The sequence below is a fragment of the Primulina eburnea genome, chromosome 12 (assembly GCF_022965805.1).
Source record: "Primulina eburnea isolate SZY01 chromosome 12, ASM2296580v1, whole genome shotgun sequence".
NCBI classification, from domain to species: Eukaryota; Viridiplantae; Streptophyta; class Magnoliopsida; order Lamiales; family Gesneriaceae; genus Primulina; species Primulina eburnea.
In genome coordinates this window covers 7,435,589-7,459,878 of record NC_133112.1, presented here as the reverse complement: position 1 = coordinate 7,459,878, position 24,290 = coordinate 7,435,589, and the positions used below count along the sequence as shown (strand labels likewise).

At 35.3% G+C, this 24,290-nt stretch overlaps 2 protein-coding genes, 1 long non-coding RNA gene and 1 pseudogene across 3 annotated transcripts; 2 read left to right on the top strand and 2 right to left on the bottom strand.

Moving 5' to 3' along the window:
• The first annotated feature begins 1,671 nt into the window (after positions 1-1,671).
• LOC140808428 (U-box domain-containing protein 35-like) lies at positions 1,672-7,229 on the top strand. The gene is made up of 10 exons (XM_073165563.1): positions 1,672-2,184; positions 3,517-3,617; positions 3,696-3,817; positions 3,890-4,104; positions 4,192-4,267; positions 4,719-5,010; positions 5,377-5,478; positions 5,555-5,983; positions 6,197-6,956; positions 7,121-7,229. The coding sequence occupies exons 1-10, from the start codon at positions 1,968-1,970 to the stop codon at positions 7,183-7,185; spliced, it is 2,379 nt and encodes a 792-aa protein (XP_073021664.1). The 5' UTR covers positions 1,672-1,967; the 3' UTR covers positions 7,186-7,229.
• A 948-nt stretch (positions 7,230-8,177) lies between these two features.
• Positions 8,178-10,839, top strand: LOC140807497 (gamma-glutamylcyclotransferase 2-1-like; annotated as a pseudogene).
• A 145-nt stretch (positions 10,840-10,984) lies between these two features.
• On the bottom strand, positions 10,985-12,796 carry LOC140807498 (uncharacterized). The gene is made up of 3 exons (XR_012112711.1): positions 12,403-12,796; positions 11,865-11,986; positions 10,985-11,448 (listed from the first exon to the last, which is right to left on the bottom strand). It is a non-coding gene; the product is annotated as an uncharacterized lncRNA (long non-coding RNA).
• Positions 12,797-18,491: 5,695 nt separating this feature from the next.
• LOC140807713 (COP9 signalosome complex subunit 5b-like) lies at positions 18,492-22,484 on the bottom strand. Its single transcript, XM_073164677.1, has 6 exons — positions 22,049-22,484; positions 20,321-20,602; positions 20,092-20,239; positions 19,581-19,663; positions 18,949-19,026; positions 18,492-18,842 (listed from the first exon to the last, which is right to left on the bottom strand). The coding sequence occupies exons 1-6, from the start codon at positions 22,448-22,450 to the stop codon at positions 18,753-18,755; spliced, it is 1,083 nt and encodes a 360-aa protein (XP_073020778.1). The 5' UTR covers positions 22,451-22,484; the 3' UTR covers positions 18,492-18,752.
• Positions 22,485-24,290: the final 1,806 nt, after the last annotated feature.

The following is a 24,290-nucleotide window of genomic DNA, read 5'->3' as shown; positions in this document are numbered from 1 at the left end:
AGCTCGCTGCGAATAGTAATATCGGCAGAATACATTTATGTGTGCTGTTAATAACATATGTAATTTTCGCAGCGCACAATAAAGACACGCCGTTAATAGTATTATTTACAGTTTATATGCGCTGTTGTTAATAGTAAAAGATTTTAAAAAAATGGTGTCTAGACATTAACGACGTACATTAATCGCACGTCGTCAATATTATTATTCACAGTAATATCATGCAATATTTTGTCGGTTTTTTAAGAAATATTATAAATTAAATAAAACATTATAAAAATATTGTAAAATGAAAGTGTTTATAAAACTAGTACAATCCGCATTTCACTGCACCGGATTCAGACTTATTTAAAACAAAAAAAGGAAAGGGGGCAAGGAGTCTAACAGCGACCGTTAATAACCGTCGCAAATAGCGACAGATTATTAAATCGTCGCTAATAGCGACGGGTTTTAAAGCCGTCGCTATGGGCGACGGATCTAAAAACTGTCGCTAATTGCGACGGCTATAAACCGTCGCTGTAGAATCCGGTGCAGTCTTCCCCGGATTACACTAGTTTTATAACGCTCCTCACATAGTCACATTGCAATATTTTTAAAAACACTTTTTAAATTTATAATATTTTTAAAAAAAAGCCCAAATATTATATCATATACTAAATTATAATATATGCTATATATATATATATATATATATATATATATATGTTCAATCTTTGGTGCTGAATCATCCTCACTCCTGGGAATAATGACCAAAGGTGCTCAGGGACGAAGCTTTGGGAGGGGCTCCAGCCCAGTCTCAATTTTTTTTAGGTAAAAATTTATGTGAGACAGTCTCACAGGTATTATTTGTGAGACGGGTCTCTTATTTGGGTCATCCATAAAAAAATATTGCTTTTTATGCTAAGAGTATTACTTTTTTATTGTGAATATGGGTATTGTTGACCAGTCTCACAGATTATGATCTGTGAGACTGTCTCACATGAGACTCACTCTTTTTTTAATAAATATATATAATGTATATGTAATTTTAGTTACTTCAAAAATTTTATTCAGTCCACAAAATAATAATTATTCCTTCTACAAATTAACTTATACTTTGTCTTATGTGTAATAGATCAAACTTTACTTATAATCATGTTTCGGTTTATCGTAATTTCTGGAAAAGTATTTTATTTCAGTTTCTTGATATTTTTGGTAAAATTAATTTTTTTTTTAAAACGACCTCTTTTACGTCGTTACTTGAAATAGAATATCTATTTATAAACTTTGCTCAGATCTGTCAAGCACAATTTTTTATTTTTTTTTTGTAGAAAGAAGCAATAATATATATATATATATATATATATATATATATATATATATATATATATATATATAGTTTTGATATGTTGGGTATCTACCGTGAGTATTTATATGATAATCGATGTTGTGACACTCACATATTAGATATAATGAAACATTGAAAACTATACATCCAATATGTGAATGACATCTAATCGTTATTCACATAAATGTGCGTGATCTGTGTGCATCATATCAAAACTAATATTAAAGCTATTTTTTTTATATTTTTTTGAGAAAGAAGCTATACTATATTAAATTTGTTATCACGTCATTATTAAGAGCATGGCCATGCAACGGTGGCCAAAAATTCCCCCACGAGAAAGTAGCGGTAAGCCCACCAAAGACGGAGCTCCACTGAGTAGGGGAAGCGTTTCTAATTCGTGAAAGAACACTCTTCTTTTGGTTTTTTTGATCAACAAAATTCCAATTTCGATTTGTTTTCTAATCAAGACATATCTTCCAAAATCAAGAAATCGCCAAGGAATTCAAGAACCTAAAAAACAGAGAGAAGGTCGTTATTTTCTTGGAATGGCGGCCCATTACATTTTGTTCGATACGGTACTTAAAATGCAAATCATGGTTCGAAGAATCTAAAAGGATTCGAGGGGAGTCATAAGAGCAAGGAAATGTGGCCTCCGCCGTCGCCGAGAAATAATGGGGAGCGAATGGCTCCGATGGCTAGGTTGGTCGCTGTGGCTATTGACAGAGATAAAGGGAGCCAAATTGCATTGAAATGGGCTACGGACAATCTTGTTACTCAAGGGCAGACTATAATTTTGGTTCATGTCAAACTTAAACAGAATTCGAATGAATTATCTGCACCACAACATATGCCTGCCAATAGTAATTCTTTATTCCTCTCTATTTTTGATACGTGATTAAATGTTGTCCAAAGACAACGTAATCTAAACTGAGCTTTAAATCTTAAATTTGAGGGACCTAAGTGCCCAAGGGGAGAATTGGGCGATGCAAAATTTCGAATTTCATGTGTTTTTTTTTCGGAAAGACATGAGCTTTGTTAGCAAATTATTCCAAGCTTTAGTTCTTGAATCTTGGCTAGTGGCTACTATATTGATTTGCATGGGATCTATTGGTTTCTTTCATGTCCTTAATCATCATGTGTTCTACTTATTATGTTGAGTGGATGCCAACATTTACTGTTTAGATCATTGTGTTGTGGCAAAATCTTGTAAGAAAAATTCCGAAGTTACATTTAGTTTTAATTTTTGTTGGTCTTCAAATGTTGGAGTAAGGGACGGAGCCACCCCAAAGGCTGGGGTGGGCTCTAGCCCTGGATCAAAAAAAGTTATTAGGAGTAATTATAATATATATGTAATTTTAGCCTACATTAAAGTTTTATCTAGTCTATAAAATAATTATATTTACTAACTTAGCCAACTAAAATTATTTTCAACTCATTTAATCATAAGAGAAATTACTCTATCAACAACTGTACTTTTGTAAGCAAGGGTCTCGAGTTGAAAAAAGTTGTGAGAGTGAAGATTTGAAAGGAATTTTTGGCAAGAGATTTGAAAAAACTTGTGCGGGAGAGTGTCTCGATTGAGTTTGCACGAGGCGAAATGATTGTTTTTTGCTACTTAGTTAGTTTATTCCATTTATTATGCAGAAAGATTCAAACTATGGCTTGGTTGATTTTGTAGTTATTTTTCAAGATGAGGTCATAGAACATTAGATTTTTGGTATGTATAGAGCTTGAGATTAACTTCCATATGATGTATATTTTTGGTGGATTTTCTGTTTTTCCGCCCCAACGCGAATTTCGAGCAAAAAATTTCACCCGGGTTGTTTATCGAGTCATTCAGTCCTAGGTCAAAAATTTTCCAGGCTACATCCCTGGTTGGAGTCTTCTTTATTCAAAATATTATGCTTAAAGCTTCAAAAAAAAATTTGTAGGACAACATTAAGAAGGTTTTAGTGTTTTACTAATCAAAGTTCAAGTTAATTGAATCAAGCACAAACTGGATTAATGGATGCTTCGTAAAAATGAAGTATGTTTTAGTAACTTGAATATGTGAACTTAGCATCACTTGTACTTGAGATACTTGTTTGATTTGGTGGAATGCTGTCCAAAAGTTCATATTTTCTTTATAGTGCTTTACCTTTGCCTTAGTTCTCAAGACTCTAAAACTAATTTCCATGTTACGTATGGCACAGGACCAACCTCCATTTCTGACTTGAGCAACGAAAATGGAGAATGGGATGCCCAAACAAAGGAAGTGTTCCTTCCTTTCCGTGTCTTTTGTACGCGCAAAGACGTAAGTTCCATGGTTTCGGTATGTTATTTATCAAGCAGTTTCAAATATTCTTCAGTTTCCTGTGGATTCGTTTATCAGATACAATGCTTTGACGTGGTGATAGATGACACTGATGTAACAACAGCAATTATTGAATTCATCAAGCAGTCGGCAATTGATGTTTTGGTCCTTGGTGCTGCTGCAAAAGGAGGAATTTTCAGGTATTACGCTCTGCATTTTGTCGAAGAGTACTATGTCTAGAGTTTCATTTACTTAGCTTTTCTACACCTCAGATTCAAAGCGAAAGACACTCCCGGAAATGTTCTCAGAGGGGTACCTGATTTTTGTACTGTGTATGTAATCCATAAAGGAAAAATTTCATCAACTCGAGCTGCTTCCCGTCCAGCCCCATCAATTGTCAGCCCGCTGCATCGGCAGATACTGATCGAAGCCAATAAAAAATCCAATGCAACAGAGCCGCTTGAACCCTCCAGCAAAGTTTCCCGAAGTTGGCCATCTTTCTGAAATATAGTTGTATCTTTTTATATCATATTTATCTAAAAGATGATATTAATCACGAATTATTTCTGTGCAGGTTCGTTTTCAGGACATTCGAGGCCAGGATCTGAATTGTCTCCACGTGCCAAGCAACGAGATGCGAGCTCCATCAAGTATGTCATACTTAAACCATAATGCATGTTAGTGTACCATCTGTTGTTATTTATGCAGGTGACTCAACGAGCACTCGAAGATATCCTATTCCAAATGATATGACAATAATTATTGCATGTATGATGTATCTATTATCTCTATGGGGTACGGTGATATTTCATCCATCCACCTACCAGATTGGAGATTTATCCCATTCACTGATCATAATGGCCTTCATTTCTTTGCTTTTGTAAATGAAATCATATAGAATTCATGTTCATATAGACTGGCATGCAAGGATGGACAGACATGACATCACCCACACAAAAACGAAAAATAAAATGCACGTGTAGTTATTTTTAAAATCTATCTTTTGCCCTTTCCAAAAAATCATTGAATCAACCGAATTACCATCATGCATCCACCCCTGATTCAGTGGAAACTAACTGGAAATGTTACTACTGCAAGCAGATCCCCATTCACTCACAGAAAGGGACCCAATGGAAAACCATACGAACTCTCTCAACCAGAGAGTGACATATCATTTGTTAGCAATGAACGGAGAAGTATCGACATGTTTCCTTCATATGCCGAAAGCTTAGAAGGAAATCATACCCCTCCTCGACTTTCGGGTTTCTCAGATATAGACCAAGGTTTAGATTCCTGGCAACTTGGACGTAGATCCCTGGATTTAGCAGCCTCACCAGAACGAACCTCCTACGCTTCAGTTGAGAGTGGTAAATCGTATACCGCACAGACAATGGTAAGGAAATTTACTACAAATTCAGTACTCAAGGACTTACATTTTTATTAATGTCATTTAAAGCGCAGTGAAGTGCCTCAAAAATCACCATCCAGGGATTAAGTATGCCTCTTGCACTAATGAATGAATGATTATGCCACCAAGTTGAAATTTCATATTCATATTTGCTTGTATACTTATAGATGTTAGTTTTTATTTTATGGTTTTTCGTATTACTTTGTATTCTTATTCAGTAATTTGCAGATTATGTAATGGACCTTTTATCATAGAATTGACACTTAGCTAGTCCTTTTGCCTAAGGTCCAGGGTTGCATAAGTACGCTTTAAACCGCATGAAAAATTGAAACTTAGGTTTGTATTTTGCAGGAGGAAGTAGAAGCAGAAATGAGAAGATTAAAGCAAGAGCTCAAGCAAACAATGGATATGTATAGTACTGCATGCAAGGAAGCTCTCTCAGCTCAAGAAAAGGCATGAGAGACTTTTTCTTTCCTCTTGATTCTATAATTATTATCCGTACGTCTCAAAATATCTTTCAGGTTTTCAGGCAAAGGAGCTCCAGCGTTGGAAAATGGAAGAACAACAAAGGTTAGGAGCTGCTCGATTAGCTGAAGAAGAGGCGGTCAGAGTTGCAGAAAACGAAAAGGCCAAGTCGAGGGCAGCCCTCGAGCATGCTGAAGCATCTAAAAGGATACCGGAGCTGGAAGTTCAAAAGAGAACTAGTGCAGAAACGACAGCCTTGAAAGAATCAGAAGAGAAGGCTAAGGTAGTAACATCAATGGCACAGACGGATTACAGGTACAGGAGATATTCGATCGAGGATATCGAAAGTGCTACAGAATTTTTTTCACAATCTAGGAAGATTGGAGAAGGAGGGTATGGGCCAGTATTCAAGTGTTATCTGGATCATACACCAGTCGCAGTTAAGGTCCTGCGTCCCGATGCTACACAAGGAAGATCCCAGTTTAACCAAGAGGTCCGTGAATTTGATCAACTTATTTGTTTATCTCCGTTTATTTATAATTCTTGAGCTCTACTAAATAGTTAATTGAGAAATTATGAATGTATAGTGCCTAAAAAGTAGGCACACATACAGAATAGGGGATAGAACATTAAAGATCTCTATTTGTGTCCAAAATTTGTTGTTAAAATAAGTGTCTTCTTATTCATCGTTGATATGCTATTTTAGGTAGAAATTCTTTGCTGCATAAGACACCCAAACATGGTCCTTCTCCTAGGTGCATGCCCTGAGTTTGGTTGTTTAGTTTACGAATATATGCACAACGGAAGCTTAGAAGACCGATTATTCAGGCGTGGAAACACTCCTCCACTATCTTGGAGGCAAAGGTTTCGAATCACTGCTGAGATCGGAACAGGCCTCCTTTTTCTCCACCAGACTAAACCGGAGCCATTGGTTCACCGGGACCTAAAGCCAGCTAACATTCTTCTGGACCGCAACTATGTTAGTAAGATCGCTGATGTTGGCTTAGCCAGGCTTGTCCCTCCATCCGTAGCCGATACTGTCACTCAATATCGGATGACATCCGCCGCTGGAACTTTCTGTTATATCGATCCTGAGTATCAGCAAACAGGAATGCTGGGCATAAAATCGGACATATACTCCCTTGGTATTATCTTTTTACAGATCCTTACGGGGAAGCCACCAATGGGTTTGAGTCATACTGTTCAAAGAGCCATTGAGAAAGGGACGTTTCTTGAAATGCTGGATTCGTCGGTGCCGGATTGGCCTAAGGAAGAGGCTTTGTCATTTGCCAAGTTAGCACTCAGATGTACTGAACTTAGAAGGAAAGATAGGCCGGACCTTGGAAAAGTTGTGCTCCCAGAATTGAACAAACTTCGAGAACTGGCTGAAGATACCATGTCTGATTCGATTCCAGGCATCGCCGACCGCTCACCTACAGACAGCCGAGTTTCAATGTCTAAAGTAAGTAAAGTTGCATCATACATCTTGTTAAGCCTCTATTTCCATTTTGCAATTACTATTTGAATTCATGAAGAATGAAAGACTTGATTTGTCTACCATTTGAGCATATAATGGAACAGATTTACATTGAATTTTGCAGGAAGACGAGAGTTGACCCATCCTCTCGAGTGGCCGGAAACCGACACAATGGTGAAACTGGGAGGAGGCTAACCATGGATTGTTGCACACCTTGATGTTTGTTTTGTACATGATGCCATATAAAAATAGTTCTAACATTTGGGTATTACACACCCTTTTTTCATACCCGTCTTTTTTTTTCAACAATTATTTTCATGTATATTTATCATTTTGAAAGATCGTTTGATACGTGAGATAAGATGGCAAATGACCCACAACAGGAAGAATTAAAAAATTAGTCCATTCACTGACTCACACCACAATACATTGTGGTAGATGTTTATTTCATTTTCATTCAGTGAACCTGGATGGTTTCCAATTTACAGCACATGAAAAAGGATAAAAAAAAAACATTTATTATTAATTATTATAATATATATGTATGTATATTGAGATATTTATTAATTGTAAATTTTATTTATTATCTCTCTTTTTTTAATTATTATTATTATTATTAGTATTATTATTATTATTATTATTTGTACATTAGAAGTGAGTTTAGATATTTTAACTTAAAAAATAATTCCAATTCTTTTTAAATGTTTTTAAAGAAAAAACGAGTTTGACGTTTGGATAATCTAACACCATATTTTTAATCAAAATGTGCGCTGATTGAGGAATTCGGTCGATTCCATCTTACATGTAGGGGCACTACCCCGTGATAGAATCAAGAGCCTAAATTTAGCCACACATATATAGGGTCCACTAATTATTTTAAAATCACGTATATTTGTGAATCTTGTCCATTCAAACTATGTGGGATAGTACCCCACATGTAACATCGACTTAATATATTTATTTTCTTTTATATTATAATATAATTTTCTTTAAAATTATTAGGACATAACATGGATCATATTCATAATTCACTACAATTTAAAAATATTTTAGATTTTAAAAATAATAAAAAATAATTATTTTAATCGGATATAAGAAAAAATCTTAATGAAAATTTATTTTTTAAAATATGAAATTTATAAATAATTTGTTTGAGGAAAATTCCAAAAAATAATCAATCATGAATCCTATAAATAAATCGCGAGTTTCTCTTCCACCTCCTCCCTCACTCTCTCTCTCGCAGAGATCGACAAAATCTTTAGACAGAGAGATCCAACAAAGATCGAAAGAAAATCCATCCCCATTTCACCTTTTCGATTGTTTGCAGGATCCACGTTGCTCGATTCCTTTCCGAGTTTAATTCACAGCTGATTCGTTGCGTTTGATTCTTTTGTAAGTTTTTTTTGGGTGTCGAGGACATTTTTTGTGGTGGATTGTTGATTTTGGTTCTTTGCTTGGGCAGGTATTTTTGTTCAAGCAACGAAAGATGGTGTTCTGGATTTTCGGGTACGGGTCATTGGTGTGGAACCCAGGATTTGAATATGACGAAAAGGTGATTGGGTTTATCAGAGACTACAGGCGTGTATTTGATCTGGGTATGTTTTCTTTCGTATTTTATGGAATTTTTCAGTCTTTTAGTTCTTTAAATTCTGATTTTTTTAGCAGACCCCTTCGATTTCATGTTTTGAGTAATTTTAGTTAGTTGCTGCTAAACTCGAACCTTTTTCAGCTGTATTTGGAGTGGTATAATTAGTTTCTTAAAACTTACTTTGATAATTTTCAGAACAATTCTAAGAATTACGGCTAGTTTATTGTTTCATTCCATTTACTTTTATGGTTTTCAGCCTGCATTGATCACAGAGGTACGCCGGAACACCCAGCAAGAACCTGCACTTTGGAAGAACATGAAGGAGCAGTCTGCGTAATGAGTTTTCCTCTTAAACGTTTGTTAATTTCCTTTGAAATGATATTTCTTCCAATGCTATGAGCCACACAAAGTAAAATGTCGAAATCCTTTTAGATAGCGATACTGATTAAGTGAAACGTGTCTGGTTTTTGGTTTCTTGTTTGTTCGTCAACTGAAAGAAAATTTGTGGTGCTAAATGCACTGGGACCACATCTCAAAATCTTTCTATGACATGTTTTCTTTCATCTTTGGGATCGATGAACAGGGATTGTTGGTCCTGGAGGTAATCAAGAATTAGGTGATTGGGTTTCTGTGCCTAAATTTGATGTATCCTTTAAGAAAAAGGCCAAAATTTGCCTACAAATTGGACCCCTGCCTTTTCCATTTCTCGTATACTTTTCTTATTTTGAATCTGAACATTTTCTATTTTGTACGAGTTCTCAGTCATTAGATGATTGGTTATGTCACTGAATTTGTTTCAAACTTTAAGAAAAGGTCAATTTATTCCAGCAATTTGGACAACTATTTTCCCATTTATTGTATGCTTCTCTTATTTATGGATGTGGCCCTTGTCTAGTTTGAAAGGTTATCTTGATATGTCAATTCTTATTTCAGTGGGGAGCCGCTTACTGCGTGCGGGGAGGGCCAGAAAAAGAAAAGGAAGCAATGGCGGTATGATAAATCTAATTGTTCATTTGGTTCGAGTACAAATTTGTCCATTGGGATTTGACTTTTCCCATATATACTAACTTCATAATTTGATATCTTAGTGTATTATTTTGTTTATCTATGTTTTGTTAGTATCTGGAACGAAGAGAATGCGAGTATGACAGAAAAACTTTGGTAGACTTTTTCAAAGTGAGTTGTACTTTTTTCAGTCTCTTCTTGTTCATTGTCCTTGCATTATACCATATCGAACTTTTTGCATGTTTCATTAGCTTAGCCATTTTGAAAGCATGTCAATTTTCATGGTTGCTGATTTTGTATTTATGTGTTTTCTTAATGCAGGATGAAGATTCGGAAATGCCCTTTATTGATGGGGTAATAGTGTAAGTGATTTATATACCTCAAACATTCAACCAAAAAATGTTGTGCTCTATCTGGTTTTAATTTCAGTGTTTTCTGGTAAAAAGTTTTTCAGAAAATATACAGGAGAATGTGAATTCTTTAAGTGTGGTATGCGATCTGATAATCATAGATCAACTTTTAAAAGCTAAATTTAGAGGAAAAATTTGAAAATGGAAATGAGGGTGTGATGTTTGTTTGTTCATTCGAAAATAAAACGATCATACGCTTGCTGTTTCATTGGTTCAACAATGGTAGCTTTCCATTTAACGTTGCAGTTTCACATCCACGCCGGAATTATCGAACAAGTACTATCTCGGACCTGCTCCCTTGGAGGACATGGCTAAGCAAATAGCTACTGCCTTTGGCCCATGCGGGAACAACCGAGACTACCTTTTCAAATTAGAGAAGGCCTTGTTTGATATCGGTAAATGCTCTGGAATCGACTTTTAATATAGGAAGATAGATAATCTTTAGAAATTCTCTGGACCATATGAAGTCATTTTTCCAAGTTCTAAATCAAACAGTGCATTTATACAGGTCATGAAGATGACAGCATTATCGAGCTCGCAAACGAGGTGAGAAAGATCCTTGGAATTGCAGGAATCGTACCTAAGGAAATCAAGGTGTTTGGACCATCCCTCGTTCCACATACAGCTACTTTATCGCCTCGGAAAATCGCAACCGTTGCCTGAAGTTACAGCCGTTGATCGCTGATAGTTGCTATGTTACAAATTTTCCTCTAAAAAAGTTGCTCAAGTTTTTTAGTATTCCTCGTTGAGTTGTAGTTATTACACGTTCACGGATGAGCCGAGGAATCGGCTTGCTGACGATGGTAACGCAGGATCGAGTATCCACTTTCGTTTTAATAATAAAAAAAGATCAATACGAGTCGAACACATTCTCCATCCAGAGCTGTCAACAAAGGTGCAGACTATGAACTACTCCATCGAGAGCTGTCAATAAAAAAAGATCAATACGAGTCGAACACATTCAACAAAGGTGCAGACTATGAACTACTCCAGCAGGTTCGAATACTAGTTATTTCTATATACATATAGACAATAAACATGAGTCGAGCTCTGGTACATGTGAAACTACTTCAAATCAAACTCGAATCATGAGTCGAGGCTCAATCTTTTAGGCTTGGAATTTGCATAGCAAGCTCCAACTCTTACAAAAGTGGAGCTCTATCCAAAATAGTTCGTTTTAGAGTATGGAATTCAGCTTCAGCTTGAATAAATATGAGCATCAACTCATATGATGTCATAGCTATAACCTGATTGTTATCATACGATGGAGGAATAAAAGAAAAACATAAATGCTTATGATCACAAGGGAAGAATTACAGTTCAAAGAAACCTCTCCATCGAACAATCCCAGCACAGAAAAAGTTACTCTGTTTTTGACAGTATCCATGGATTCAATGACCTGAATCATTTCCTTGGTTTTGAATATCAGACTTCCGAATGCATTTCGATATCCACCACCTGGTGATGTAGGATTTGATCTGCAAATAAGTTTTTATAGGAAAGATCTTCACATTTTTTGAAAGCTAAAAGAGTAGTTATACATAAAAGAATGAAGGCAAAAGAAAGTCTTCGGTCTTCCATTTATGGAAGCAGCTCAAAATAAAGTAGAAAGCGAAAAGCGAAAAGGGCTATTTTTCATCGGTTATGCAATATATCTGGTGTGGGAGTAGGCCATCATTTAAATTGGAAAATATGGGGGATTAAAAGTCCTTGGATGAGCATCAGGTGGAAACTCGGTTCAAGTAGCATAGTGAAAAGAGAGGTTGTTAGCTGACAAACTCTGGATACACCATTTTGATAATAGTTAGAAATGATGGCTCAAACATTCAGTCGAATTCAAATTGAAATTAGCATAACAGAGTGGCAAATAACTATAGTTAAGAGGGATTTTGACCTCCAAATATAAGCGGGCAGTTTGTAGGCTCAGCAACACAATTTTTGCAATGCATTAGCCACTTCAGCTACCCATTGGTGTTCATTTCTTGACAGAATAACTCCTCTATCAGTTTGCACAACCTAATGAAGCCAAAGATCTTAGTTTCTCTTCACTAAAAGTTGTAACGAAGCATGGAAAAGCTTACAATTATTGATCAAACAAAACAAAAGTTTTATTTACAACAAAAATAAGGTAACGGTTAATATTTTGTTGCAAGGAGCTCTAACTTTTCTCTTCCCCTCCCCCACCTTTGGACAACAACCCTGCAATAAAATAGCGTGAATATTCTCCAATGGGGCTGCGCTATTTTGCCCCTCCTCCTCTACGCCAAATTCTAGTCAGAAAAAAAAATCAAGCAGGTGGCTTAATCGATCTATTTGATCACCCCGAATGAAACTCAGAAGAAAAGCAAGACATGGAAAAAGGATTATTTTTCCCAAAATACATTTCCTGTAAACAACACATCGATTTTACAACAAAAAGATGAAACTTGCACCTGTGATAGAATGGATTCCACCAATTCATCAGGCTTAGTCGACAGTGGAGTCGCGGCCACCGACAACGACGCATATATTCCCGAGGCAGCGGTGGCCGACAAGCTGCGAGGAGAAATCACGAGGGCTTGCCCAAATTTCTTCTCCGAGGAAAAGGCGTGGGGATGCTAACGGAGGCATTTGCAGCAGCGAAGATATACACAGCCACGGTCGCCATTCTCGACGAGTTTTGCCGGCAAGCAGCCAATCTTCAGTCACATGAAAATCTACGTGGGGCGGATCGAAATTCTAATACATGAACCTGAACGCGCCACTACTTATTTCTTTTTTCTTGTTATCCGATTCGATTTTCTTTCCTCATATCTGTTTTTGTCGAAATCAGTTTGGAAATTTTGTCCGTACGGGAAACCGTCTTTATTATCATTATCGATGTAATAAAGTGGAATTTAATAAATTATGGAGGGATTAATTGATATTTAAATTGTTGAAATAAAAAAAAATTGTGTTGAAATTAAAAAAAAACAAAAAACAAAAGTTTAATATTATTATCATATTAGGATAAAGTTGGAAAAAAAATTGGTGTCTTTGCTAAATGGTTATTATAATATTCTTAACTTTAATAAAATAAAATAGATGATAGAAGATGGTTTGAATCGGGATGGTTACGATCCGAGTTCTAAACTCGGTGGTCCGGGTTTTGAACTCAACGGTTTGGGTCTAAGCCCGATATCCGATTCAACCCTTATACTTTCTTTTCAAAAAATTTATTTATTAAATTTAAAAAATAACAAAAAAATATTTTAATATTTATGTTTAATGAATGAAAATTAAACAAAAAGTAAAGAAAAACTCGAAATGATAACACCCGGGTTCGAAGTTCGAATCCGAAGTCAAAGCACACAAATGAGCTTCCTGTGTGAAGACTAAAAATTTTAATCAACGTGCAAGGACCTAATTTGAGAGTTTTCTCTATATCAGATGACAAAGTTCATATCTTATTTCATTTTTTGAATTTAAGGGAAATCAATTTGACATTCATTACAATCTTTATGCATACACTCTTGTACCCAGCCAAGAATTAGAATTGGATACATTGTGCAACAATCATGATTATATTCATTTACCATCATAGTAATGGTGGTGTTGACCACATTCTCCCGACCATGCAACAATCATCAAAGCCTGGCATTTTAAAATTTTAAAAGGCTAATTTGGCATAAGATAATTGAATCCACGGTTGATTCCATCTTACATGTAGGGGCACTACTCCATGATAGAATCAAGGAACCAAATTTAGTCACACATACATGGGGTCAGGGACGGATCCAGGAATAAGAGTTGGGGTGGGCTTGAACTCAATATGATAAGTTATATATTATTAAAAAAAAAAGTACATTATATCGTTCAACGAAGTTGTGCCTTACGGGATTTTAAAACATAAAATTCATCAATAATAGAATTTACATCAATATGTTTAGCTAAATCTCGTTCAATATAGAGTGTCAAACAATCGGCAAGAAAGTCATCCTCCATTTTATTGCGAAGTGCCGTCTTCACATGCTTCATTGCTGAAAAAGCCCGTTCAATAGTGGCAGTAGACACAGATAATGTCAAAACAAGATGAATCAATCTAGTCAACATAACATAAACACTTGACCGTCCACTCTCGGTCAATTGCTGACACAACTCAACAAGTGTAGAAACCTTTAAATTCTGCATCACATCGAGTTTATAAATGTATCAATTCATACTTCAAAACAACAATTTCTTGATCTGTGAAATCTCCAGGATAAAACTTCTTCGCAAGCTTGCAAATATCATCACTGTTAAATGAGTCAAATGAATTTTTAGGATCTAAAGCTATACTAAGAGAAAGAAGTTTCACCGATGACTCATTGAACCGAGTATTTAACTCCATCAAAATGAAATCTATTGCTGCATTATAAACATCAAAGTGGTAATGCTGTTCTATTGAATAAACCGTCGCTAATTAAAACCGCCGATCCACTTTTTTTTTATTTTTTAATAATGTAGCGACGGTTTTAGCAATAACCGTCGCTAATAATTGCGACGGTTTTTGATAAACCTGTCGTCGATCCACATCGGCGACAGGTTTACTAAAACCGTCGCAAAAGTAGCGACGGTTATCAAAAACCGTCGCTAAAACCATCGCTAAATAAAAAAAATGGGCTGGGCTACAGTCCAGTATAGCCCTAGCATAGATCCGTCTCTGCATGGGGTCTACAAATTTTTTTAAAATCACATATGTATGTGAATTTTGTCCATCCAAACCATGTGGGCCCTCACATGTAGCATCGAAGCAAATTAAGGGCTGCTTATTACTCATAAAAACCTATTTATGACCATTGAAAGAGGGTCATTATGACACCCTTTCAGCTCACCTCTCGTAGCCGATAAATAGAGACATTGGATTAGAAGAAAACCACACCAAACGCCATGCCACCTTCGAGCACAAGAGTTGAGTTTGTCGAGCTTATGTGCTGTCAAAGTCTCGAGATTTCAGCATCCTTTTGAAACCTGAATTCTGCTCGTTTCCAAGTTGCACTTCTTCCATTGTTTCGACTTTCGAGCATGAGTGTTGTCAAAATACTCGAGTATTCAGCAGAGTTTAGAAGCAAAAACCTGTCCAAGTTGCTGTCCATTTTCGAAGCCTTTCAACAGCATTCCGAGGTCAACTTTCTGTCCAGGTTTTGAAGCAAACATCAAAGCCTAGCGACAACTTTTCAAAGCCAAGTTTCTGTCCATTTTCGAAGCAATTTGACAGCCTTTACTTTTAATCACAAGCTTGAACATGTTAACGGAAAAATAAACACGATGAATCTTTATATTCAAAAGAAGATAATAACAATTTATATGTTGAATTTCAAACGTCCTTTGTAAGCCGTTTTAGCCTCCTATCACTGATTTTGCAAATTTTACCACATTGTTTCATAACTTGAGGAAGTGTTCATATATAAAGAATTTTTGTTCTAATTGGTTTAATATGTTATTGTTATTCCATATTTTTTAGTTCATCTTCAACACACAAATTTAAAATATGACATGTGCACATAATATGAAAAATTTACCATCTAGTAATGATTAAATATTTTAATAAGCTCAATAAAATTATAAGTATTTGCATTAGCATTATCATAGAAATTGAAAAAGCTTGAGAAATTAAACCATATTATTTTAAAATAAAAAATATAAGTTGAAAATTATTTTTTTTACGTATGTTGTTTTCGTGGAAAACATTTAATAGAAGGATTTGCACTTGTTGAAAGCTAAATTTCGATTAAATTTTTTTTTCACAAAACTAAAAGAAAGTTGTTCAATCGGACAATATCTATCTGTTTCTTCTCAAAATTATATTCGGAATATTTAGATAATTGAGAATCGTTATCCGTTTGAGACGAGAATGTCTGCATCTGAGTTTGAGAACGATCAATATTAATTTTCACCAAATAAGTTTTTCGACATGTCACGTTAAAATCCCATAACCACCTATGTTTGCACAATATTGATATTTGCGGGCGTGCCAGGTGCGAAGTTGTACCAACTTGTATAAAAAACAATAAAATCTAACTTCTAAATATCCAAGCGACGTGAATTCTAAATTAGACCGTCGGTTTTAATCTCCTAAAACAAATGAAATGTCAAAATGAAGAAAACTATTGGAAATTGATGGAAATAAATTCCTAACACAATTTTGAATTTACAAAAACGGTAGGAATTCATCAAAACATGAAAAATATACTAAATTATTGCTGAAATCTAAAACGAGAAGATCTAGAATGCTAGAACAACTACCGGAAAGCTTGAAAATTAATGCTTGAAGACTGAAAATTAGCAGATAGTTTTTTGCAGATTTTTTTTTTTGGTGTAGAGTTGTGTCTGTAGTTCTGTGTTTGTCGATGTCCCTTTTCTTCTCAGCGCATGTGCGGTTTTTCTTCACTCCCGCAGGATCCACGTTCTTCTGCTTTTCATTCCACGATTTCTCTTTCTCCTCCCATGATTTTCTACTTCTTCAGCGCCTTGTGATCAGTTTGAATCTATGGAAATTTGTCTGCCACGTTTGATAGGCTTGTATTAGTATAATTAAATTGGACTTCATAATTAAATTGGACTCACTAATTGAATAATTTTTAGCCCAAACAACCTCTTTGTTGAAATTTGTTATTTTTCGAAAAATATTTACATTTAGTTTGTTAATCGCTGGAGGGAAGTGTCACTTTTTTCGAAATATTTGGTAAATATTTTATATGTGTGGCGATGCATTACTCAAGTTTTAGGCGTCTTCAAACTATTCATACTTTCTTGATTTGGATGATGATGTGTTTGTGGGGTCGCCTCTTGTTTTTGTTGCTTTTTATCGGAAAAATTAAAATCATAGCCGAACGTTGAATGAAGAAAAAAAGTTATAGATCACACACTATGTTTTTGGACATCTTTAGGCACAAAATTATGTGTTCTTACCATATTAAAAAATGTAATAAATTTAGTTCAAGAGGTCACATGTATTTTTTTAAGTGATGCACGTATAAATCCACAAAACAAAGTGACCTCTTAACAACTACTGGAATCAACATGTGGAGATATATTCAAGTGTTGATCGACATGGGGAAAAAAAGTTTGATACTCACGGGAAATTTAGGATCCGATTCTAGCAAGTGTCACCAGTCCGCAGAACATGTTTCAAAATTGTCCCGAGCCTGAAATCACGAATAAGACAGTTGAAAGGGGGCCAGGAGGGTGTTTTTTGGCGGAACCTCTCCGACGCTCAAGTCAAGACCGAGGATAAAGAGGACAACAAGTGTCACCAGTTTCAGACCAGGTTTCAAAGTTGTCCCGACTGAAATCATGAAATTAAACCGGTAGAAGAGGCCACAGGGTGTCTTAGCGTAGCAGCTCCGACGCTCAGTCAAAGACTGCGGATATAAGTGGAGTGGTATCGGAAGTCGGGTCAGTGCAAAAGGGGAGCAGAAGAAATGGCCTACTATTTTCTTCGTCTAGAAATTGGTTTTCAGCAGAGTAGGCCAAACTATTCCATCTCTATTTTTTCTTTGCGTAGAGCCTTCTCGTTGATGGCTCACGTAACACCAAGTCAAAACCTTACTGCATGCATGCAACCTCCTTTGCATGATTCATCTATTACTGCTTCTTTGCGATTACGCCAGTCACACACTAATGGACCCCCCGCGGGCCTTCAAGCTGGGTTCAGTTGGTTCATTTCATCTTATTTGCTCGACACCTCTCGAAGACCCGATCCAGTACTGCAATGTGATTATCCCCTTTGCCTGATTTCACCAATATATCGTCGACGTAGTCTTCGATCGGTCATGAAAAAGCTCAGCAAGCAGAAAGATTCTTTGATACCAACCATGACAAACTTTGCTGTAGGAGAGACCTCAACTCAGTCTACTTATATCCTCAGTCTTTGACTTGAGCGTCGGAGGGACTACGCCAGGACACCCTCTTGGCCCCCTTCTAACAGTCTTATTCCTGATTTCAGGCTCGGGACAATTTTGAAACCTGCGTCTGGATTGGTGATACTTGCTGGAATCGGATCCTAAATTTCTCGTGAGTATCATAGTTTATTCATGACTGAGTCCAAGAATTCTCTACTCTGATTGCTGCATATCTTCTGGATTTTCTGTTCATTCAAGATAGAATTTGAATTGAGAATGTGAGAAAGTCAACCTTACAACATTGAGATTATTTTTACCTTTTGTGAATTTGTTCCGAAGCCTTCCTATATTACTCCTTTGATAAAGGGTTCGAATTTCATACGTTCGTGCATTTTTTGTCTAAGTAATCCTAATAGACATATGACATATCATAGAAAATTATATAAAAATAAATTTATTAATTCTAGAAATCGTCTGATAGTGTAAGTGTTTCTGCCGTAGACCATCATTTTGGAAGAAATGGCCACTACAACATTTTAATAACTTGTTCGAACCTTCTGTTTTACCCAGATATCATTTGAACTCCTTGACAACTTTGCTTTAAAATTACATTTTTATTGATTATATTAAATCTCATTTTATTTTGTTTCGTCTAAATTAGGCTCAAGCAACTAAAATACTAGTATTTAAATGGTAATATCTGTGTGAACAATTTAGATTCAAATCCATTTTCAAGAATTTACAAAAACTTTAACCAAATAAAGCTCGCGATAACAACGACGCAGATTATGTACTAAGTTTCTAAATCGAACCAACAGGTGGGAAAATTAGCTGAGTCTTGGCTAGGTAATAATAGAAGAGACTCGTTAAATCCTCTGTTTGGTTCTGCAGGGAATGAATGTAAGAACACCACCGGAAAAATGATGTTAAGGCTTTATGGCTCAGGTTTCAACCATTTGTTCTGGCCCAGAATACTCAGCCCCAGATCTATTGCATTGGCAAATGGAATTGAAAAGTATATCCTTGATTACCTATAATTGAAGATTAACATGGTACAGATCAATAGAACTCAACATATGTATTGCGGACATAAAAATGTGCAATTACGTTGATGGCGAAGTGTTGAATCACAGATACCTGGGACATCAAACCATGAACCTGCTCCACAGTGATCTTTTCACTGTCACGAGTGATCTTGTTAAGTTGAGATTCTTCCTGAAATACACAAAGGCAAACATCCACAGATTATAGCAATATTCGCAACATTTCCCCTAATCTTGATTTTGTGTAAATCAACAAATTGGCAAAATGAATGTGATGACCCCCCGATTTGAGACGATGTAATGACATGTGACACATGTAATATCAAAAAGATCGTTAGTTTTAGACTGCCTGTGGCAAAATATGATTAGTGGAGTTAGGAATATCTGGACTTGGTGACTTGTTGCTATATAAAGCAAAATGGTTGGAAAATAACGGATATGCAGAATATAAAATATTTATATGTTGTATTTTCAGTTTCCGTCCACAATCCTATAGTTGTAAGCATAAATTGCGCAAAAAGTCAAGTGCTAACAAAGCAATATACTACCATTCACATCGTTACTTGGAAGTTTTATGTATTAGAGGAAGAAATTTGTAAAGAAAGAGTGTGGGAAACCAAAAGAGGGTTTTGCATACAAAACAAAATACAGCAGAAAACAGCATTAGCACACTCCGACTGCAGTTCTAGTTTTATGCGCAAGTAAATTTCTGTCAAATACACTGACCTCTTTCTTCCTTCGTGAGGCTGCTATCAAAGGACCAAAACGTGAATGAGCTAATTGAGTTTCAGCTTGCTCTAGTTTCTCAGCTGCACCAGTTCCATTTAACTAGTATTAAACAGTGCCACGACATATAAGGTTGCAATATCATCAGGTGTAGATGCCGAAATAATTAAATGCACAGACTGATTGCCAACAGCTCAAGCTGGGGGGAAAACACTTTCGACTGAATTCATTTTCCACCAATATCTGAATGTTCTGACTAATTTTTTTTAATCAGCTTTCAAAATCAACCATCGCTCACTTTCAAAACAATTCTCTTTCAATTACAAATAATTTCAACGATTTCAAAAAGCGACTGAATCGTGCAAGCTTCAAAATGGAAAAAAAAAATCATACAACCTACCAAAGTTTCAGAGCACATTTCCAACGAGTAATTCAAAATTATTCTCAAACATATCAGTTGATAATGAAAAACACCCAACCAAACGTCAACTTACATATCCAAGGAAATTACCTAAATCTGATATTTGACCAGCGACATAGTCTCCATTGCCAAGCAAAGGAGAGGACGATAGGGTGTTAACCCAATACTTATTCCATAGTAGGTCCAAAAGATGAGAATCAAGAGATGACTTGAAGTACGTGATATCCAATGAATAATACTACATAAAATAAAAGACCCAAGTAAGTAAACAAATTCAGTATAGAGTGCTTTGGATTTGTACGGAAACAGAAACTTTTACCTGTTTGCAATGAACACCAAAATCCTCGATTTTGTTCAAGGGGATTGTCTGATATTCAGAAACTGGTTCATCTGGAGGCTTATACCCTTCGGGGTATGTTCTAAAAGCACCGATCTCAACTTTTCCAGCAGAAACCGTCCTTGTTGGATCAATAACAACAGCCAGAAAAGGCTCCTGGAATTGTTGGTTAAGCATTTGTGTAGAAACATCTATACCAGAAAGCCAACATCCATAACCAGGATGGGAATGGTACCACCCAACTACGTTCTCTAACCGGCCCGCCTTAATAAACAAAATCAAAGTGAGAAAAATTGCACTGAGAAATGACATCCGAAATAGCTAACTGAAGATTTTGATATGATATAATCACTTACGAAACAATCTGTGTTTACATGATTTAAAATAATCAAAATCCCTCTTTACATTTTCATAGAGAAATGGTCTGATGTCCAATAACTAATACAGTCAACTCCCTGATAGTTAGCTCAGAGAGAAAACAAACACGAAATAGCACAAACCGTATGCGCTGGTAGCATTTTGTTGGAAATAAATAAAGTTTGATATTTTTAGCATTTTACAACTATAGGATTTGTGTTTGACCATAAATGTTTAAGTGAGATCTCTATTCACTTAGCGGGAAAGCCACTTATATAAGATATCATTGTGTTGGAAATAAATAAAGTTAGATGTTTTTAACATTCTACAACTATAGGATTTTGTGTTTGACCATAAATGTTAAAGTGAGATCTCTTTTCACCTAGCGAGAAAGCCACTGATATAACGAAAATCAACCACCCCGTGGATTTAACCACAAGAACTCCTTCATACTTTTGTTGGTGCCAACTACAAATTATTACATTAACAGCGTTATTATAAGTAAGATTTCACGAGCAATGTTATAAGCCAACAATACATTGAAAAATCAGATATGATGCCGAAAAGTCCACAAATCATCGGAATTTGAAAGACCTTCTCACCTTCATGCCTTACAGGCTCACAAAAACAATCCTGTTTAATTTTTCTCAATAACAGAATTAATATCCAGATGCCCAAAATTTTTCCCAAGACCATTTTCTTAACAATGCATCTAAGACTTATCCAAACAAAAATCTTTGCCCGTTATTGTTAATACTAATAGTTGTGCTTGTGTGAAGGCAGAGACGGTGGCATCATTTCAGTTTACAAACACAATGCTGAATGCCCTGGAACAATAATACATTTGTGACTAAATAAATACCACATTCTTTTAAAAGAAAGTACCACATTTAAAATTAAACCAATGCACAGGCACAAAATCAAATTTCACTATCATCTGATTCATATTATCCATACAGTCCTTTTGGTGTATAATTTGTCTTTGTTACACACCAGAACACGAATCATAGCTTCCATTAAGCTTACAATCAAAGGTAAACTAGGACCCAGCAGGGGGGGCGGCTGACGCTCTAAAAAACATTATGTGAATTTTACTAAAAATTAAAAAATCACCGTCCCAAATTCCAGTGAGTCACTCTTCCCTTCTCATCTCCCCTGATTCCAGTCACGAGAATAGCACTCCAAGCCACCCAGGCTTACAATATTCTTCATAAGGTGTATTGATTACCCACCAAATTCCTATTTATTCTCCTCGTACACAATCCTAAGACTTCTCGCTAACTCCGCGACATTTCTATATCACGATAACATAAGCATAGAATCTTAAACTCCAATAATATCAAGCATAAGAACCTGCTTATTGGTCTGTGAGTATTCCACCATATACTCGTACGCATCGTTCTGTGCATTAACCCTAGTTTCAGTGCCCTCAACGGGAAGGGCAAAAGCATCTATCACAATAATCGTATCTCCGTCAGTTTTGCCCTGCATTAGGCCCATAACTTCAATGGTTCCTCCAGAACGCGCATGGACAACCATCTTGAGGAGCGCCAGAGCAGAGATCTTCACCCGCTTGAAGTAGTGAGGATCGTTAACCCAAGGCTTCTCTTGCTGGAACTTATCTTGCGCCGCGGAGTCATAGAAGAAGATAGCGTCGGACGCCGCCGCCGAGGAATCGGAGGAGGAGGCAGAGATGATATTGTTCTCCAGCTCCCATGTTTTCCGAGCAATCGCCGCCGACGAAAAGGAATCCATTGTCACTGTAGAACGCTAAAACCTCTTGGCAATACGTGGGTGTATTTGTTATAAATTTTTAATGATTGTTACGGAGTTTTAAAAGTATTAGAGGTATTCAAATTAGATTTTTATATACTTCATAAAAGTTGAGTGGTATTCAGAGCCCGTTGATATCAAAAGTTTTTTTACTAAAAAAGTGTTTTTTTAAGTTGGCTTTTAAAAGTGTTTTTTTAAGTAAAAGTTGTGTTAATATTGTGTTTGGATGAATAGATAAAAAGCACTTTTTAAATTAATATATGTGTTTGGATACATATCATTAAAGTGCTTTTTTAACTCATTAATTTATGTTATTGAAAAAGTTAGTGGAAAAAGTTCTAAAATAGGGCTTTTAAAAAAGCTCTATTTTCAACTTAAATAAGTGCTTTTTTAAGCACTAGAAGCCCACCCAAACAAGTTAAAAATTAAAAAATCACTTTTTTTAAAAAAAAAGTCACTTTTTTAATTGTAGCTTCTTATATCGAACGGACTCTCAATGTAAATTTTATAGAATTTTAAAAAGTCATGTGATATTCAAACTTGACTTTTAAAAATTCTACAAAAGTCTATATGTATTCAAAATATCAATAGACTTTTAATGACTCTATGGAATTCTATTAAATATAAGAATTATAACCTAAAGTACAACAATAAAATGTCAACAAAAGTCTTTGATTCAGCCTAAAGATTTGGATGTACATTTAATACAAACTTTCATTATTTTCTCATCTATTTATTTTTCGTTTTATTTGCACTTTATTAAACTTTTTGTATATTTTTCTGATATTTCGGTATATACCAAAATTTTCAAATTGAATATCGTTATCGTACCGAAAAATTCGGTATTGTTACCGTACCGTACCGAAATCTTCGGTATACTTAAAATTCGATAAATTCAATATTTTTTTGTTACGGTAATCTCGGTATACCAAAAATTCGGTATTTTTTCTCACCCCTAACAGGCTTTGTATTGGCATGTGCTATATTACACAATTTTCTTTGAAAAAAGTGTCAATTTGATGAATTTCAAATTGAACTAGATAATGAAGCTCAATTGTCTTCATCAGCACAAATTTATGAAGGTGACGACTTTGATCAGTTATTTAATACTCAAAAACAACAACGAGCAAATGCTAATGCATGGAGGGATATCGTAGCCAATAGAATGTAGAACGATGTTGATCAAATTGTCAGTAATGATTAGATTTTTTTTTGTAAAAGACTATTCATTATTTTGGGTGTTCTTTTAATAAAATTTTATTATGAAGTTATAAAAATATTATCCATTAATATGTTGAATTGACATAAAGAATTGAAATTTTGATTTCAATAAATTGGATAGTTCATTTGTCGTTTTTCACAAATTAAATTGATTAACTTTTAAGTAAGTAAAATTCATTTACATTCATAAATAAAAATAATAATTTAAAATTGAAGAGGTTCTCTATGTCCAATAATTATTTTAAAAAAATAAAAAAAAATAAATCACAATTATAAACTACAAAATTCACATAATTCTATGAAAAAATTTACAAAAGTCTACAAAAATCTTGAAAAAAAGTCTATAAGAGTCTATGAAATTTGTTTTACAATTCTATGAGATTCCATAAAAGTCAATAAAAATCAATCAACTCCACAAAAGTCCATCATTTAAAAAAGTCATTAAAAGTTTTTGAAAGTATCGAATGAATACACCCCCCTTATTTTCTTCATTTTCTGTTGTCAAATCTGACCTAATACATATTTATATTTTTTAAAGAAGATATTAATTACTCATCGTTACAGGTAGGGGTGGGCACATGGTCGGGTTTTTCGGATTTCG